At 66.0% G+C, this 18082-nt stretch overlaps 1 protein-coding gene across 1 annotated transcript in view; it reads left to right on the top strand.

The window, feature by feature from the left end:
• Nucleotides 1-2850: 2850 nt before the first annotated feature.
• Nucleotides 2851-18082, top strand: part of JAKMIP3 (Janus kinase and microtubule interacting protein 3) — a 33583-nt gene continuing 18351 nt past the window's right edge. The window contains exons 1-5 of the mRNA XM_036027536.1: nt 2851-3220; nt 5464-5961; nt 15623-15838; nt 17126-17245; nt 17671-17817. Coding sequence (XP_035883429.1) covers nt 3086-3220; nt 5464-5961; nt 15623-15838; nt 17126-17245; nt 17671-17817 — 1116 coding nt within the window. The 5' untranslated portion in view covers nt 2851-3085. The remainder of the gene's footprint in view (nt 3221-5463; nt 5962-15622; nt 15839-17125; nt 17246-17670; nt 17818-18082) is intronic.

Raw genomic sequence — 18082 nt, forward strand, 5'->3', positions numbered from 1 at the left:
GGTTCCGCCACCGGGCACACGGCGGGAGGCCCTCAGGGCCCCACACAGGGCGCTGCCGTTCCTGGGGGCAGAGCCAGGCAGACGCCTCACTCCCCACCCCACGGCCGTCCACGCGGCCCCCCAGCGCACAGGAGCCGGGTGCTCCCGCGGCGCTGGTCTGGGCGGGGGCGGGGGGGTTCATGCCCGGGGAGCGGTCTGCCACCCTGCCTCCAGCCCCTGCTCAGCGCCACGGCCGCCCGCCCGCCCCGGGCACAGCCACGGCGCGGCGACTCCCAGCTGCGAAGTGCAGGCTCACTCTGCTGAGTCACAGAGCCCTGGGCCGCCGCCCGCAGGCTGCTCGGAGCTCGGAGGAGCCGCAGGTCACCCGGTCGCCGCGCAGACGGGTGAGGAGAGCACCAGCTGTGGGGGAGGGGGGCGCGAGCGTGGCCGTGCGGCCGCGCAGGGCCCAGCTCCTTTTGGGGGGCCGAGGGCTGCCTGCACAGTGGTTCCAGCCGGACCCACGCCCGTGCTCAGAACGCATCCGCGTGGGCCGGGGGTCAGCGGGGTGGACGTGCTCTCCAGGGCGCAGGCGCCTCCTGGGAAGATGCTGGGGGCCCCCGCGGCCCGGGCCCTGCGTGGGGGTGGGGGCCGCCCTGCGTGTGAGGGGCCACCCGGTTCCTAGGACATGTTTCTCATCCCGTACTCCTCAGTCTTTCTCTGACGGAGCGCAGTCTGGCCGCCCTGGGGGTGGGGGTGGGGGTGGGTGCTCAGCCTGCCTGTGCTCATTGTCAGGTGGGGTGGGCGCCCCGCCCCAGGCCCCCCGCTCCAGGTGCAGGGGAGGAGGGTGGGACTGCTGGGCCTTGCGCCCCCTTTAGGTGCAGGCCTACGGAGGGACCCAGCTGCCCTCGTGGCCCCCGACCCTGGGGGGCGCCCTCAATCCGGAACCCCAGTTTGTCCGTGGACCCCACGCCAGACTCGGCGAGCTCCGGTGTTCTGGGGAAGGTGACGGCTTCTTCACTGACTCCCAGCGCTTGTTTCTGAAGGCGGCGGCTGTCGTCACCTCGTGCCTCGGTTTCCCCGGTGGCTCAGGGACGAGCGGGCTGTGCAGAGGGCACCACGGGGGATGAGCAGGAGGTTTTGCCGACCGAGAGGCCGTGGGACCGGCCGAGAAGGCGGGCGTCCCAGGTAGGGAAGTCCCGGTTACAAGTCAGGGCACCTGACTTGTCTCTGACGGTCTCTGCACGCCTGCTCCCACACCGCTCCCTGAGGGAGCCGCACCGGTCGGCCAATCCCGTGTGTCACTCATGGCTTCAGAACTCCTGACTGTAACGCTGAAATATGACGAGGTTCGGCCCGAGTACACACCCGAGAACCCGCCCCGCGGGCACGAGAGTGGACGGACCCAGTGCTGCATCTCCGTTCCCTCCCTTTCTCTTCCGAGGTGCTGCCTGCCGCTCCCCCCGTCCCGTCCTGGGGGCCGTGGCTCCGCCCCTCCCGGCGGACGAGCCTGTGCTCTCAAGGACTGCCTGTCACTGCAGCCCTACTGTGTGCTTCTACGCCGACACACAGTGTGTCGGTCGTCACCCTGTTTCGTGCGTGGCGGTGCGGGCGTTCCTGGCTCGCTCACCCCGTGCCGGTGGACGGGGTTTGGGGCGGCCGCCGTTCCTCGCCGTGGGGGTCCCAAACGAAGCCGCTGTGAGCGCCCAGGCCCAGGTCTGGGCACGACGGCGCTTCCGTTTCCCGGGCTGAGGCTGCGCCTGGGCCACACGGCGGGTGTGGGACTTTCTGAGACACTGACCAGGTTTCCCAGGACAGTTGGACCGTTCCTCACCCCCAGTGGCCGTGCATGGGGGTCCGCACCCCCACCTGCACCTGCGTGGGGGTCAGTCGGTGCTGGGCGTGGCCCACCTCTCACTCCCCCTCCCGCCCGGTGGGCCGTGGTGTCCCCGTGGGTTCGGTCTGCGTTGTCCCGAGGACAGGGTGGCGTTGGCATCTGTCACGTGGCCGTCGGCTGTCTGGGCACCTGCGTTGGTGACAGCCCCCAAGTCTTTTGCTTATTTTTAAAACTGAGTTGTCTGTCTTTTACTGCTGAGTTTGGGGAGTTGTAAGACACATTCACACACTCGGGGTACGAGTCCTCCAGCGGCCACGTCACAGCTGCATGGCCGGAGGCCCGGGAAGCAGCTGGTCTCTCGGGGCCGCGCGCTGACCCTGGTGTCCAAGTGCGAGCTGGTTCTCAGGGCTGAGCGCTCGGAGCCCACAGCCGGCGCGCAGCTCAACACCGACCGGCGGGCTGGCGGGCGGGCGGGCCGCCTTTTCTCGCCCCCCCCCCCACGGGGGAAGGGTCGCCTGTGCCGGTGCCCTCGGATACCGTGCTGAGCAGGTCCCCCGGTTTCCGAAGAGCCACCCCGGGAGTCACAGCTCTGGGTCGGGGCCCAGCAGTCCCCTCCGCCTGCTTTGACCGGCCAGCCCCCTCAGGGCTGCAGCCCGAGCCCCACCCCGGCCCCCGTCCAAGGACGCCCCCAGCCCCTTTCATCCCTGAACTTCACTCAGACCCCCCCCCCTGTACGTGATGAACGAGCGCAGTTCTCACGGGGGAGCAGACCTTCCCGCCGCCTCCGATGGAGCACGCACACTACCAGCCACCAGAGCGCCCCGTGCCCCCTCCCCGCCGCGGGCAGGTTGTAAAACGCCACCTCCCAGAGGTTTTCCTTGGGCGGCCGCCATGGTCACCGGGCAGCCACAGTCCCACGAATGAAACTCGCACCTCAAGCTGGGGTCCCAGCCGGTCACTCCGCAGGGGCAGAGCAGATGCTCCTGCGTGTGGGTCCCTGTTGGGTGCGGAGAGAGGGCCACCGGCCTCTGGGACCAGCCTGTGGTCCAGCCAGTGTCCTCGGGGCAGGTGAGCGGCCAGCCTGGCCCCCGTCCGTCCCTGCGGCCCCCGGCCCCAGGCCTGAGGCCAGCCGCTCACCCAGGTGTGCTCTCCCCCGCAGGTGAATGAGAACATGTAGCAGAACGGCAGCGAGCCGACACCTGCCGCAGCTTGGCGTGCACAGCCCAGCCCACACAGGCGGCCGCCCCCCGTGCCCCTCGGGCCACCCCCACCATGTCCAAGAAGGGCGTGGGCGGCCGGAGCAAGGGGGACAGGGCCGAGGCCCTCGCCGCACTGCAGGCCGCCAACGAGGAGCTGCGGGCCAAGCTCACCGACATCCAGATCGAGCTGCAGCAGGAGAAGAGCAAGGTGGGCCCCCACCCCACCCCTCCCCCCGCCTTCCCGCACCCGGGCTGTCCACAGCGGGAGGCGGGGTGGCCAGGTCTCTGCGGAAGTGCCCACCCGGTCAGTCCCGGCCCCCAGGGCCTCTCGGAGCACCTGGGAAGGACTGACAGCTCTGGGGGAGGGGCACCACCGGACCCCGCCCATGGGTACCAGTGGGGACACAGGCCCCTGCCCCCGGGGACAGCCTGGGGCCTCCTCCAGTGGAAGCATTCCTGGATCAATGCCCCTCCCCGGGGGGTGTCCGGATTGGCCTAGAGCCCAGATGGGTCGGCCCGGCACAGCCCTTGGCCAGCTGCAGGTGACAGCCAGCCCCGGGGCAGGTGTGGGAGCAGCTCTGCGACCCAGCTCGGAAGCCTGGCCCTGGAGGGGACCTTGCAGCTGGTGGGGAAGGCTGGGCTCGTGCCGACGGGGACCCCTGGGACCTGGGGGGTGGGGAGGGACTGGTCAGAGGCGCACACCCACTGAGCACTGTCCCTCGGGCCCACGCTGCCCCCTCCCCTCATGGCTGGGGAGGCGCCGGAGGTGCCTGCAGGCCCGTGGGCAGGGGCTGCAGAGAGGAGGCAACCTCGGGGGCGGGGCAGGGGGAGGCCCCAGGGCCGGATGCCCTCCCAGAGGCAGCGAGGGTCCCGGGCTGCGCACTGGTGCCTCCTCACGTCCCTGCCGGGGACCTGGCCGTAGGCGGGAGCCAGGCTACTCGGGGCCAGCTGTTTCTGCAAGTCCCCGGCCTCCGAGTGAGGTCACAGGCCCAGGGGTGCTTGGGGACACGTGCACCTGACGTGGCGTGCAGGGTGCAGGGCCCACGTGCAGTGTCGGGGCACAGCCAGGCCGTCCGCACCCACCTCCCACCCGGCCAGGAGGCTGGGAACAGCCACCCTCTGGCCCTCGCCCCCCCGCCTCGGGCTCCCTGCCCTGGGACCAGGGGACGGCGGACGGACCTGCTGCCCGGAGAACAGGCCCCAGGGGCCCAGGGACGGGGTGGGGGCCAGGCGGCGGCTGACCAGTGGCCCAGTGGCTGCTCCGAGAGCTGGGGAACCCCCGTCTCAGCACTGCTCTGTGTCGGGAGCCCACGGGGCGGCCTGGGGGCCTGGGGATGGGCGGCGGGGGGGGGGAGGTACCGGGTGTCAGTGCCAGCGTCCCCAACAGGCCTGCCCTGTGGGTCAGACACGGATGTGGGCAGAGGCCTGTCCTGCGACGACGAGGTCCTGGGAACGGGGCTGCCGGGTGGCGGTGAGGTGGTGCAGCCTCCCGTCGAGCAGCGGCCTCCGTCCCAGCTGGGACTCAGCCCCTCTACCCTTGACCCCTTCGGGGGTGTCTCTCCTCCCGCAGTCCCCCTCCCCGCTGCAACCCCCCCCCCCATGCACGGCACCTCCTCTTCCCTGCCGATGCCCACGCAGGAGGTTTTCGTGAAGGGGAAGGACACGTCGTCCCTCGGGAGGGGGCGAGCTGTGCTCTGGGGCCTCAGGTGGGGCTGTCGTCCTGGAGCTGTGGATTGGGGGGGGGGTGTCTGTTTGGACAACTGAGTGTCAGGTGGCTGCCCCCCAGGGTCCCGGCGGGAAGCAGGGGCCCCCCTCCGCGTGCCTGGAGACAGGCGGTGGGGTCTGCAGCTCCGTCGGCGGGCTTCTCCTGTTGTCTGGCCCCCCTCACCCCAGGCTGACCTGGGTCCCCGCCATCCGTCACCCCATATGGATCCTGAGCCCCAGCTTTGTGCCCAGTGGGGGTGCAGGGGTCTCTTAGCCGAGGTCACACGGTCAGATGAAAATAAAACGCTCAGGAAAAGTCGGAGTGTTTCCAAAGTCTACATATCAGGCGTGGTGTAGACAGATGGTGCAGCTGCTGGTGAGGTGTCCCCGCTTGCCAAGGATGGCACAGCAGGTGAGCGTGAGGCCCGTTATCTGGGCAAAGGCAGGCAGGGGTCCCGCTGCTCCTCACCGGTCCCTTTGGGGGCGCCGGCTTCGCCCTCGGCCGGCCTGTCCCTGCGGAGCAGCAGAGCAGATTCCGGGGACCCGGTGTCTAGAGCTGGCCTTCAGCCCGGTGCCCCTGGGATGCCCGTGGGCGTGGAGACACGCTCCGCCCACGAGGCTCCTCCCCTTTCGCTCGCACTTGAAGGAGAGGGTCTCGAACCGCGAACGGCCGCGGCGGTGGCGCCCCAGCTCGCAGACGCAACTGACGTGGTGACGTCAGTAACCCCGCCTCCCTCTCGCCCGCAGGTCAGCCGCGTGGAGCGCGAGAAGAACCAGGAGCTGAAGCAGGTGCGCGAGCACGAGCAGCACAAGAGCGCGGTGCTGCTCACGGAGCTCAAGAGCAAGCTGCACGAGGAGAAGATGAAGGAGCTGCAGGCTGTGCGCGAGGCGCTGCTGCGGCAGCACGAGGCCGAGCTGCTGCGCGTCATCAAGATCAAGGACAACGAGAACCAGCGGCTGCAGGCGCTGCTGCACGCCCTGCACGACAGCGGCCCCGACAAGGCCAAGGCCGCGCTGCTGTCCGAGGCCAAGGAGGAGGCCCGGAGGGGCTTCGAGGTGGAGAAGGTGAAGATGCAGCAGGAGATCTCGGAGCTCAAGGGCGCCAAGCGGCAGGCGGAGGAGGCGCTGACCGTGGTCATGCAGGCCGACAAGATCAAGGCCGCCGAGATCCGGAGCGTGTACCACCTGCACCAGGAGGAGATCTCCCGCATCAAGAAGGAGTGTGAGCGCGAGATCCGCAGGCTGGTACGTGGGCCGTGCGGCGGGGGTGGGGGGGCGTGGCGTTGAGGGGGCCGCTCCTCCGCTCAGGCCCTCACCGCGTCACTGGTGGTCCGGGGGTCTCCGGGACAGGAGGACGCAAGGGTACCGTCCATAGGGACAGCTGTCAGGCAGCTCCGCCCTCCGCCCCTCTCTCTGCCCAGCTTTACCGCCCGCGTCCAGTTTGGGGCAGAGCAGGAAGTCCGCAAGTCAGCTGCCCCCACCCTGCCCCCACAGCGGTTCTGAGAGCCTGCCCTTCTTAGGGACCCACAAGCCAGGCAGGGCTGGTGTCTCGGTGGCACGAGTCACTTCACCCGTCACGGGTGGGCTCTGCAGCCTGCCCAGCTCGCCGGACCCAGAGAGGTGCAGCTGTAGGGCCCCGGGTGGTGGCCCTGGCCCCAGACCGTCCTGCCAACCCCGTGCCCGCTCTGAGGCTGGGCGGCATGGATGGCCAGCTGGCAGGGCAGGCTCGGCCCCCTGTGCCCCCCGGGGGGGAGCCCGTGGCCCCTGGCAGGCCCCGAGTCCCCCGTGTGAGTCATCAGCACCTGTGGGATGACCCCCGGGGCCCGGATGCCCTTCCGTGGGTCCCAGCACGGCCCCGCACCCCGGCCACCTCCCCTCCTCCCCTGGGCTCTGGTCTCCAGAGACGCCCCCACACTGCGCCTTCACCACCTCACACTTCCCAGGGGGGCTGCCGTCCTCCGGCCCCAGGGCCCGGCGGGGACGCCGAGGCAAACAGGACTCTGCCGTGGTGTGTGCACGGGGACCCAAAAGCTCCCCACGTCCCCTCTGCCGGGGGTCCCCAGCCCAGCTCCCCCCATGGCTCCCTGTCATGCCGCCCCCACTGTGTTCATCAGAGGCAGGCGCCCTCACTTCCCTGACCAGAGGCCAATGTGGAGCCCGCAGGTCCCTGGTCCCCTCACCCCCGGCCGGAACCCCGAGGCAGCCGAGGGCGGCTCTTCTGGCTGGTTCTTCGGGTGTCTGTTCCAAATTCTCAACAACGCGCCGAAACTCCCACTTCCCGGCTCCTCAGTCTCAGCCCCTGCTGCGCTCTCTCCACTCCCGTGACTCACCGTGTCCCGGTGTTGGCCAGCGGGAACGGGGGGACGGAGGGGACTCCCGTGAGGGGCCATTTGCAAAGGTGCAGGCAGCGTCTCGGGAGACCGACGGGGTGGTGGCAGCCGGGCCGCAGGCCCCCCGGGAAGGTGGCACAGACGAGGGCCTCGGCCCAGCCGCAGCGCCGAGGGGCAGGTGCCGCAGTGCCGCTCCTCCTGCCTCGGTTTCCTTTTTTTCTAGACAGTTATGTTTCTTTTGAATCCCACAGAATTAGATTTTTTTTAATGTATTGATTCGAGGCAGGGAGAGACATTGACTCATTGTTGCACTTAGCTGTGTATTCATTGGTCGGTTCTTGTACGAGCCCTGACTGGGGGCGGATCCGACAACCTCGTGGGGACGATGCTCCAACCCGATGCTCCAACCCGTGCAGCTGCCCAGCCAGGGCCCCCACCTTGGCTTCTGTGACCCTGTTGGCCACACCCACCCGGAAGCAGTGGCGGGGGCAGGGGGGCTTGGCCCAGGATGGAGGGTGGGGAGGGGCTCACAGGGTGCTTGGAACTCATCTTAGGCTAAATAAATAGATACATGCATTCTTATTACTATGGAAACATTGTCCACCCAAGACCCACAGTGTCCCAAGACCCCGTTACCTTTCCTGTCCTCACTTCCGTTTTCCCTGGGGTTAACTTTTCATCTGCTGAGTTTGCTAAGTGCCTATGGCCAGTTCACCCTGGAATGTCCAGCAGAAAGGTAATCGAAAGCCTTAGGGCTCTGTCCGTGCACCTTGTCCGGAGACCTCCTTCTGGAGCATTCTCTCCTGCCTTGGCGGGACTTCTCCCCGAACCCGAGGCGGCTCCCTGGTGACCCGCCCCCTCCCAGGTGTGAGACCCCCCGTCGAGTTCCCCCTTTTACTGTCTCCTTCTGCCCCTGGAGGGACACACCCTGCACCTTCTCCCTGGGGAGCAGAGGGACGTTCTTGTTCTCCCGTGTAGCCGGCTGTGGGGTTACAGGGGGAAGTCCCCCCCCCCCCCCCCCGGACTGGGGAGTGTCCTGCGTGTCCTCAGGCTTCCCGGGCTCCCAGCGAGGAGCAGGACGGCCTTCTGGCCCCGCCCCCCGTCTCTGGAGAGCAGGGACCTTCTAGGACAGCCCCCTCATCCTCGTGGTCACCGAGTGTTTGTTCCCCCAACCTGCAGGGGGGCCGGTGGGGGGGAGACTCAGGCCCCCCCGCCGGGCTCTGGAAAACTGTCTCCTGCTGCTTCTCTCATCGGCTCCTTCCGCCTCGTCCTTCTGGAGCCCCCTCGGCCCGATGCCGGGCCTTCGACTCGGAACCTCAGGGTTTCTTTGTTCTCTCGCCGACCTGGGCTTTGCCTTCTCCCTTCTGGGAATGTGCTCAACCTTCTCTGCTGACTCTTCCGTTCGATTTCTTCCGTTTCTGCCATCGTGTGGGCAGTGCCCAAAAACGTCTGTTTTCTGAAACGATCGTCTGGCCGTCCCTCTCTCGCCCACAGACACGACCCGCCCCGTGTCTCTGAGGAGGAGGGTGAGTGGGCTCTTTGAGAAGTCTCTCGCGGTCCCTGCCACGTCCGTGCACCTCAGAGTTCTCCGAGTTTCCCATTCTGACAGCTGCGTCTCGTCCCCGGGGCTTCCTTCCGTGAGCGGGTCTCCCCTGCTGTCCCGGCACCCCAGTGGGAGCGGTCAGCGGGGCGGTGCTTTAGGTGGGCCAGAAGGAATGCTGCCTTTGGCCCTGGCCGGTGTGACGCAGTGGGTTGAACGTGGGCCTGTGGGCCACAGGGTCGGGGTTGATTGTGGTTGCCGGCCAGGTCCCCAGTAGGGGGCGCATGAGAGGCAACCACCCATCGAGGTTTCTCTTCCTCTCTTGCTCCCTCCCTTCCCCCTCTCTCTAAAAATAAATGAATACATAAAATCTTAAAACAAAATGAAGAAATTCTGCCTTTTTGTTGGGGTCTTTTCCACTATTATCTTTTTTGTCTTTTCCCACTGAGGAATTGGAGTCAGGGCCCTAAGGCAAAAGAAAGAAATTAAAGGCTCCAGACTGGGAGGGAGGATTGCAACTGTGTTTCTCTGAAGGCGACTCGACTTTGCCCATAGAGACCCCTGCGGAGTTGCCCCCAGGAACTATTTCAGTGAGCTCAGCGAGGTTCAGGACACAAGACCGGTGTGCAAAAGCAACTGTGTTTTTATGCAGCAGCAACAAATAATTCAAATTAAATACATTTAAAAACCCACTCATGGCACAAAAAAGAATAACATATTTAGGAATAAGTTTAGCAAAAGACGTGCGAGACCTGGACTCTGAAAAGGACCCATGTGGCCGAGAAACTGAAGACGAGCAGAACATTAGACAGACTCCCGCGGTCACCGTCAAAAGGAAGCTCAGCCTGGTCTGCCGCCCGCACTGCCACCCAGGTGGCTGCGAGGACCCCGCCAGGCCTGTCCCAGCCCCAGCAGGCCTCCTGCAGGCTGGAGACTCCTGCCCCCAGCGGGGCTCCCGTTCTGACTCCTGAGCAGTGTGGCTTTGTGAGCTGACACCTCACACTCCCGGGGGATCTGATTTGTTGTTCTTCTTCCATGGCTTGGTGCTTACTGTGTCTTGTCTAGGGAGTTCTTTTACCCTGGAGCCACAAAGCATTTGCTTTTTCTTTTTTAAGGTTTTATTTATTTTCAGAGAGGGGGGAAGGGAAGGGGAGAGAGGGAGAGAAACATCAATGTGTGGTTGCTTCTCGTGTGCCCCCGCACGTGCCCTGACCGGGAATCGAACCAGCGACCTTTTGGTTCACAGGCCCACACTCGATCCACTGAGCCACACCAGCCAGGGCCACGTGGGCATTCTTATAGGAGTGGGCTTTCTGGTGTGTCCCACCGTGGTCCCTCTTTGAGCTCATTTGTACGGACTGTTCTCGCTTTTTTGTAAGAAGTCCTGATTTCTGGGGGCGTGGCCTCCCACTTGGCTCTTCAGGGGGAGCTGGACCCTTCCTGCCCGTTTACCTTCCGCGCGACCTCAGAGGCATCCCTCCTGTGTAGGAAAGTGGTGGAACTTCCGTTGGAACTGTAACTAGACTGCGGGAGGGTAGGGTACATTTTAATGAGGGTAGAGGCACGATTCTCACACGAATACACAGCAAACACAAGCCGGAAATTCTCCTGAACGCTTCGGTTGATGAGGGAGCCAGCAGCGCGGCGGTGCAGCCGGTGCAAACCAGGGTTTGATCCAAAGAGACCAGCTGTGTCGGCGGGGCCGTCTGTCCGTCCACCCGTGGGCAGGAACGTTCTCCTTCCTGACAGCCCCCTCCAGGTCTGTCTCTGCAGAGTCTAGGTCAAAGACGAAGGTCAGAGGTGAAGGTGCACACACGCTGAGGTCAGACAGCCCTCAAGCACTTCCAGAAAGGGAGACAGGAATCTTCTGATTCCTTGTCTTCCACACTTGTCCCTGCGGGGGGAAGAGCCCACCGTCAGTTTGCCCCCCCCCCCACCACTTGTCATTTCGATGCTCCTTCCCCGCCCTCCCCGGAACCGACCCTGGAGAAGCCAGGTCCCCCAGGGCCATTTCTGGCCGATTTTTTCCCAGTTGCAGCTGACACTCAGTGTTATTTCTTCCTGCTTCCCGGCGCACATCAAAGCGGTTAGACCGCCGGAACGAAGGGGTCCCCGGGGAGTCCTAGTGCCCACCGGGGGCGCACGCAGTAATTACAGGGCTGTTGACGGTTCCCCGTGCTGTCCTTACGTCCCCGTGTGGCCAAGTCCTCACCTTCCTCCGAGGGGAAGGGGGGGGGGCCTGCTCCGCCGCCCGCCCGCCTGGCTCTGACGCCCCGTGAGCTCCGCCGGGTGCCCCTCCCCGGCTGCTGGCGGCTTTGAGGACGGGACTGCGGTGGGCGCAGGCACGGTTGCTGCACCCTCAGTGCATTCGCGGCGATGGAGCTCAGACTGTTATTAAAGTTCCATAAAATTGAGGAAGTGCAGGCAAAGCCAATTTCCGCTTTCTCGTAATAATCTGTGATGTATAATATCACCCCGCCTCAGCCCGTTGCCGAGGCGACAGCTGGTTACAGCGGAGTCCGAGCCAACAGCAGCCATCAAGCCCCATCAGCAGGCTGCTGCTGGCGGGTGGGGGCGTGGCCGGCCTGCTTCGGTGCTCACAGGCACCTGCCTCAGGTGCGTGGCAGGCAGGGCACGTGCGGTCCTCACCGGGGCAGAGCCTGGCCGAGTCTGGGCAGCAGTTAGGGTACGGAAGCAACGTTGTCACGTGGTGGGGGGTGGGGGGGTTGTGGGCAAGTCTTCTGTTTTTTCTGGAAATCGCTGACCGCAAGCTCCAGCCGCCACCCGCCCCATCTTGTTTAGCATGCTTGTCAGCGGAGCAGGGGTGCACTCGCCTGCATGGTGCAAAGTGGGGGCGCCAAGGTGGGGCCCACCCAGGGAGTGCCTGGGAGCAGGCTCTGGTCCCCAGGTGGGAGCTGCCACGGCTCTGGGTGGGGACAGTGTCCATGTGGCGCTGCTGGGGTTTGGGGGGCTCGGCACGGTGGGGCAGTGGGCCCCTCCTGTCCCCGGGCTCCGCGATGGGGGTGGGGGGGTGCTGGTAAACGCAGGTCCCCAGGCGCCACCCGGAGGCTGTGGTTCTGTGCCCCCAGGCTGAGCGCACTGCTGGGGGGCAGTCAGGGTGTGGGGGCACCTTCTCCCCCCTCTCAGGGGGTCCTCCTGGCCCAGCACCCTCCACATTCCCCCACCAGGGACCCTCCCTCCCTCCCTCCCTCCCAAGAGCCTCCCTCCCTCCCAAGAGCCTCCCTCCCATACACCGCTGTTCCTGGGAGTGGGGCGTGGGGCATGGGGCAGGGGGAGGGGTGGGTGCCGAGGGCCAGGTAATAGGGTCCTGGAAGGGAAATGAAAGTGATTAAGGGTAGGAGGATGGACAATCGGTGGTGGTTCTTTCTTTCTTTTTAAGAATCTATTTATTTACTTATTTCAGAGAGAGGGGAAGGGAGGGAGAGAAACGTCCCTTTCGCAGGCCGCCACCTGGGGACCTGGCCCGAAACCCAGGCATGTGCCCTGACAGGGAACCGAACCGGTGACCTCTTGGTTCACAGGCCAGTGCTCAGTCCACCGAGCCACAGCCGCCGGGCTCGGTGACGGCTCCCACTGGGCAGTGAGGTGTGTCCCCTCCCACCACAGCCACGTCCTGACGAATGAGAACAAAGGGGCGGAGCTTCACTGAAGCCCCCGGGAGAGCAGAGATTCGAGGTGGGCCCGTGTCCCCCACGGAGAGCCCCTGAGTGGCCAGGACAGAAGACCAGGCTCAGAAGCATGTTTTCTCCGGGCACCACGGTCACCACAGTCACCACGGTCACCGCGACTGAAGCAGAAGGCTTGTTTGAGGGGTTGAAAGACAAGGCTGGGCCCGACCGCGGTGCTGAGTTCACCGCTGCGTCCGGGCGGTGGGAACAGGTCGAGGAACGAGCTCCCTCCGCAGCCGGGCCGAGAGCGGCGAGCCGTGCGTGGGTGCCGGTGTGGAGGCAGCTGAAGCGGCGTCGGACCCCCGGACACGCTGGCTGTGGGGGGGTAAAACCACTTCCCAGAGCAAACATTCGACGTGGGTGAGGCCTCCGGGTTCTGGGCCTGGGTGCTGCTCCCCCCAGGGGCCACGCTGAGGCCGCGCGTCCAGGCCTCTCGGGACAGACGGCAGCCCTGCATGGGGCGGTGTCATCAGCCACCGGCTGCAACCGCGTGTGCCGGGGGCGGCCCGGGGAGAGGCGCACGCTGGGTGCCAGTGTCCCTCCCACGGGAGGACGCCAAGTCCCAGAGGGGCCCGCCCTCCTCTGAGACGCCCTTCCGAGCTGCCAGGCCAGCGGCAGGGCCATCCAGAGCGGCACTGTCTGGAGTCGACCGCAGTCGGAAGTGCTCCTGCACGTCCTCCTGTCGCCGGTGACCCAGGCCACCCTCAGGAGCTTCTCCCGGCAAACAGCAGCCCTTGGATCCCACCGACGGCCCCTCCCTGAGGAGGGCCTTTGCCCAGGCCGCTGCCGAGGAAGATGCCGGTGCGGTTCTGGAAGGACCACAGCACCAGAGGCTGCGTCAGGGACCTGGATGGAGCTGGGTGTGACATCTGCCCCAGAGGAGCGCACGGGCGGCATCTGGAAGAAGGCGATTAAGAGGCTCACTGGGATGCCCTAGGATTTGCGGGGGGCGGGGGCTGAGGCGGCTGCAAAGATCAAGGCCGCGGGGGAGACGGTGAACAGCCTTCCCCCAGGGTGCCCCGGGGCGCTGGGGCCCGAGGGTGGGTTGACGCGCAGCAGCCGTGGGCCCCGGGAAGGGGACGCAGAGCTGCAGGAGAGGCGAGAGAGGGAGGAGCCGCACGAGCAGAGAACGGACAGCCCCCGGGCAAACCCACGGCGAAGGCTCTGGCGGGGGCTTCTGTAGCAGGCTCACGGGGCTCCTGTGGGAGTCGGCGGGCTCGGACCCTGGCCCAGAAGGGCTTCTCGGACCCAGAGGCTGCTCGAGACGCACCGTCTGCCCTGAGCACGCCCGCGATGAAGAGAGAACCCGCCACCGCGGGCGAGTTTCTCAGGAGTGGAAGCCCCCACGCCCAGGAGGGTCTCGGCCAGGCCCTCGGGCAGTGCCCCCGACGGCCTCAGCCGCCCAGGAGATGTGCCCGGCCGCCCCCGCAGACCGTCCCGGGGACAGGGTGGGGGGCAGGGTGGGCGGCGGGCCGGCTCCAGACCCTGGGTAGGCCTCGGCTGACGGGCGTGTTTGTGTCTTAGTTTTCAACCAAAATAATTTTTAAAATTTAAACTTGAAAAATAGAAAAACTACAGTATAATGGAATAAAGAAGAAGCATTTTTTGGAGAGCTGTACTACGTTTTAAGCGAAGCCGTATCACGAAAGAACTGAGGAGTAAACAAAAAGGGGTATAAAGTGAAAACGTTCCAGTGAGGCAAGGTTAACCGATTACGAGAGAAAGAAAAGTGACTTTTGTAGCCGAGTGACCCCTGGGGGAGGAGCCGGGTCACGGTCTCCAGTCGCGTCCTGGCCTCGCGTCGTGCCCGCCCACCCGCCTCGCCCCCCCTCTGGGCCGCGTCCCTGCCCAGCGCCCTGCACGCGGTGCCGTGTTCATCCCTCACGCCCCGGCGCCGCGCCCCGCCCCTGTTCTACGTCCCCGTGTGCTGGGAGCCTCAGACGCTGTCATCGCCTGACAGCCGCCTCGGGGCTCAGTGCAGTGACAGGTGTGCAGGCCCTCGGCCCGGGGCAGCAGACCCTGTGGCCCAGGTGAGCGGGAGGGGACACCACGCAGCCCAGGTGAGCGGGAGGGGACACCGCAGCCCAGGTGAGCGGGAGGGGACACCGCAGCCCAGGTGAGCGGGAGGGGACACCGCAGCCCAGGTGAGCGGGAGGGGACACCACGCAGCCCAGGTGAGCGGGAGGGGACACCGCAGCCCAGGTGAGCGGGAGGGGACACCACGCAGCCCAGGTGGGGGGGGGGGGGGGGACACCACGCAGCCCAGGTGAGCGGAGCGGCAGGCTAGGCCACCTGGCTCTGTGTCAGTGCCTCTGCCCGTTTGCACAACGACGAAACTGCCAACGGTGCATTTCCCAGACCGTGGGTGAGGGGCAGGTGGCTGCAAGGGAGTGGGAGGTGTGGGGACGTGCTGTTGACTGAGAAATGCCGGTGCTGACGCTGCACGCGCGACACCCGGGGCTGTAGGACCACCCCCTGGGAGACACGGTCACTGACCCTAAAGTGAGGTTCCCATCAGTAAAAAATCAAACCCTGCCCTCTCCTCTGTGGGTCACCACGTGGGGCGACCCCCGTGGGAGGTCGGCCTCCAGTCCTGACGGCCCTCTCACCCGGCGGACCCAGTGGGCCGATCGCACACAGACCGGCTCCTGCCTCCTGACGAGAGCAGAGGGGCGTCTCCGAAGCGCCCGTGCGACAGCGGCTCATCAGCCCGACCCTCTTCCCACCCGCCCCGGCGTGCTTCCACTCGCTGACTGTGTCGCCCCTGCGTTGCCGTGCGTCCCAGCACGCGGGGACTCAGCAACTGCGGATTTCCTTTATTCTCTGCAGCCCGCCGCTTGCCCGTAAATTCCAAGATCTGGGCTAATTAGACGTCGCATCTTTGTTCCCAAGCCGACTTCAGCAGATGGCTGATTTATTAGCCAATCGTAACCTCAAACCGCGGCAAAGCAGCGAGATCGCCTGCCCTGCGCCGTTGTTTGAAAATAGGTTTCAAGCCGTCTTCTTGCCAACCCGGCGCCATATGTGGCGATGCCCACGGGCCGCGCCTGCCCGTCTGACGCGTGGGCGGTGGCGCACTTGGCTCTGCCCCGTGCCCCCCAGGCCGCTCGCCTTTGGCCAGGATGCACCTGCGGCTGCCCGCCCGGAGGAGGGGCTGGGAGGCAGGTGGCTTCTCGCAGCTGTTAGGAGGTGGAACGCAGGATCGCTGCCATTCGGGGCGAGGGGGAGGGCTCGTGGCACGCACTCGGGGTGGGGGCCCCTCCTGATGCTTGTGCCGTCTGCCTGTTGCTATGGTAACATAGCTGCACCCTGCCTGCGTGTGTGATTGTGTTCTGTTCTCCTTGTAGATGGAGGAGATAAAGTTTAAGGACAGAGCAGTCTTCGTGCTGGAGAGAGAGTTAGGGGTGCAAGCCGGGCATGCTCAGCGGCTGCAGCTCCAAAAGGAGGCTTTAGATGAGCAGCTGTCCCAGGTCAAAGAGGCCGAGCGGCACCCGGGCAGCCCCAGACGGGAACTTCCTTATGCAAGCGGTGCAGGAGACGCCTCAGACCACTCGGGAAGCCCTGTAAGCACCTCCCTCCCCAACTCCCGCCGACCGAGAGTGCAGGGACCCACCCCCCGTGCCCGCGCCGCGCGTCCCTGCGAGGCCAGGGGGGCCAAGCCCAGGTCTGCAGCCCGAGGGCCAGGCCCTGGGCCCCTCGGCTTCCCTGCCCGGCCAAGAGCACAGACAGACCTCGTCCTCCCTCCTTCCCTGCTCACGTAGTGCGCAGCCCGGCCTCCGCGAGGTCTCACCCGAGCCGAGGGGTCCGAAGGTTGCTGAGGGCCCCTGGTGCTGGCTGCAGCTGCGCGGCTTCCCTTGCCACGTCCGGGCTCTGCCTTCTGGCAGCAAGGCCGGCTCCCTGCCCCCCATCCTGGATTTGATCCCCATGCAGCGATTTCCACCATCTGCATCACCCATCACCCTCCCACCTGCTTTCCATGTGACCATGACACTCTCCTGCTCACCCCTCGGCCACCGGCACGGCACAGGGCTGGCAGTGGCCGGCCCTGACGCCAACCATCTCCACATTGCTGCTCCTCATTCGGGGCCTGGGGAGGCTGCGGGAGAGGGGGTGGTCTGAATTCCTCAGATGCCCCACGTGGTCCTCCAGGTAGGCCCCTAGCCTCTCCTGCACCTGCTGAATGAGGAATCACCCCTCTGTCGTTCTGGACACGCGTGTGCGAACCGAACCAGCCCTAGGTCAGGGACACTTCCAGGGTAGAGGATGACACTTGGTAGCCCTCTTCTGCGTGGCTGAACCGAATGAGCACCCGCCCCAGCACCTTGCCTGCTCCATTGCGCAGACCCCTGTGCCGCTCAGACAGGACCCAGTGGTTTCGCTGGTTCTTCCTGAAGTCTCAGTGGTTCCACAGGGGCCTTTCAGATACATAGTCCTGGGACACTAGCTTTTGGGAGCCTTAGATCCAATGTCGTTCTCCAAGCTCACTTAATACTGGGGAAGTGAATTCCGGCCTGCGGGCCCCCCGGACCCTCCCCAAAGTGCAGCCAGCCCTGGCCCAGGATCATCTAGGGCCAGTTCTGACGCTTTCGGGGCGCGCCGAGGTCAGGCAGCCTGCACGTGCATGCCCTCGCCCTCCATACTCGCATCTTCCCGTCCTGTCTGCTTCTGCGTCCCACGCCATCTCGCAGTTTGCTGAGCAGCGGCGCTCCAGCCCCTCGGAGGGACCCCCCCCGCCCTGCCCCCCAGGCTCCGGCCTCGTGACACTGACGCGCTCTGGGCCCGCGCGGGTTGGGGTTTGCCGAGGGTTCTGGGTCTACGAGCAGTTATTTTGCAGTTGGCCTCTGTTTCAGGAGCAGCAGTTGGACGAGAAGGATGCTCGGCGCTTCCAACTTAAAATCGCGGAGCTCAGCGCCATCATCCGGAAGCTGGAGGACCGGAACGCGCTGCTGTCGGAGGAGAGGAACGAGCTGGTGAGTGTGGCCGGCGGTGGGCTGGGTCCCCTGGGTGCCAGGGGCTTGGCTGCGGGGCGGGGCGCCCACTTCCGGAATTCCCCGTGGGAAGGCCCCCTGGTGAGCAGGGCAGGGCTTGAGTCTAGGCCTCCCGTCTGGTGCCAATAAAACTTTATTAACAAACGCGGTGGCGGCCACTTCCGGGCCCCGGGGGCTGGTGGGTGGGTCCCTGCGCCTGTGATTGGGTGGCGCGTCCCCGTTCTTCTCCGCACGTTCTCCTCCGCACGTTCTCCTCCGCACGTTCTTCTCCGTACGTGACGGGCGTGCGCACCCGGCCCTCCGCGGCCGCCCCGCCGGTTCCGCTCAGCGTGAGGACCGCGCACGGGGACCTGCCGGGCCTCGGTCCCTGCTAGGAGCACCGAGCTCGCCGTGGCTCTGTCTCGCAGCTCAAGCGTCTCCGAGAAGCGGAGAGTCAGTACAAGCCCCTGCTGGAGAAGAGCAAACGGCTGTCTCGGAAGAACGAGAGTCTGTCCCACGCCCTGCGGCGCATGGAAAACAAGTTGAAGTTCCTCACGCAGGAGAACATAGAAATGGTAGGGACCCCCCCCCCCCCCCCGTGTCCGCCCGCCAGCAGAGGGCGCGCGCGCGCGCGTTTCCCGGACGACCTCTCCCGCTTCGCACCTGTGAGGTTCGACCCGGTGCCTGCGGCCCTTGGAGGGCGAGGGAGGGCGAGGGAGGGCGGGGCGGGGGGGGGGGCTCCTGCGGGGAGAGACTGAGCAGTCGCACCGCCGGTCCCAGGCCACCACCCCGCTCTGGTGGGATCGCGGTGGTGGGGGCCCTGGCACAGGCCCTGCACAG

This window comes from Phyllostomus discolor, chromosome 5, assembly GCF_004126475.2.
Source record: "Phyllostomus discolor isolate MPI-MPIP mPhyDis1 chromosome 5, mPhyDis1.pri.v3, whole genome shotgun sequence".
Lineage (NCBI taxonomy): Eukaryota > Metazoa > Chordata > Mammalia > Chiroptera > Phyllostomidae > Phyllostomus > Phyllostomus discolor.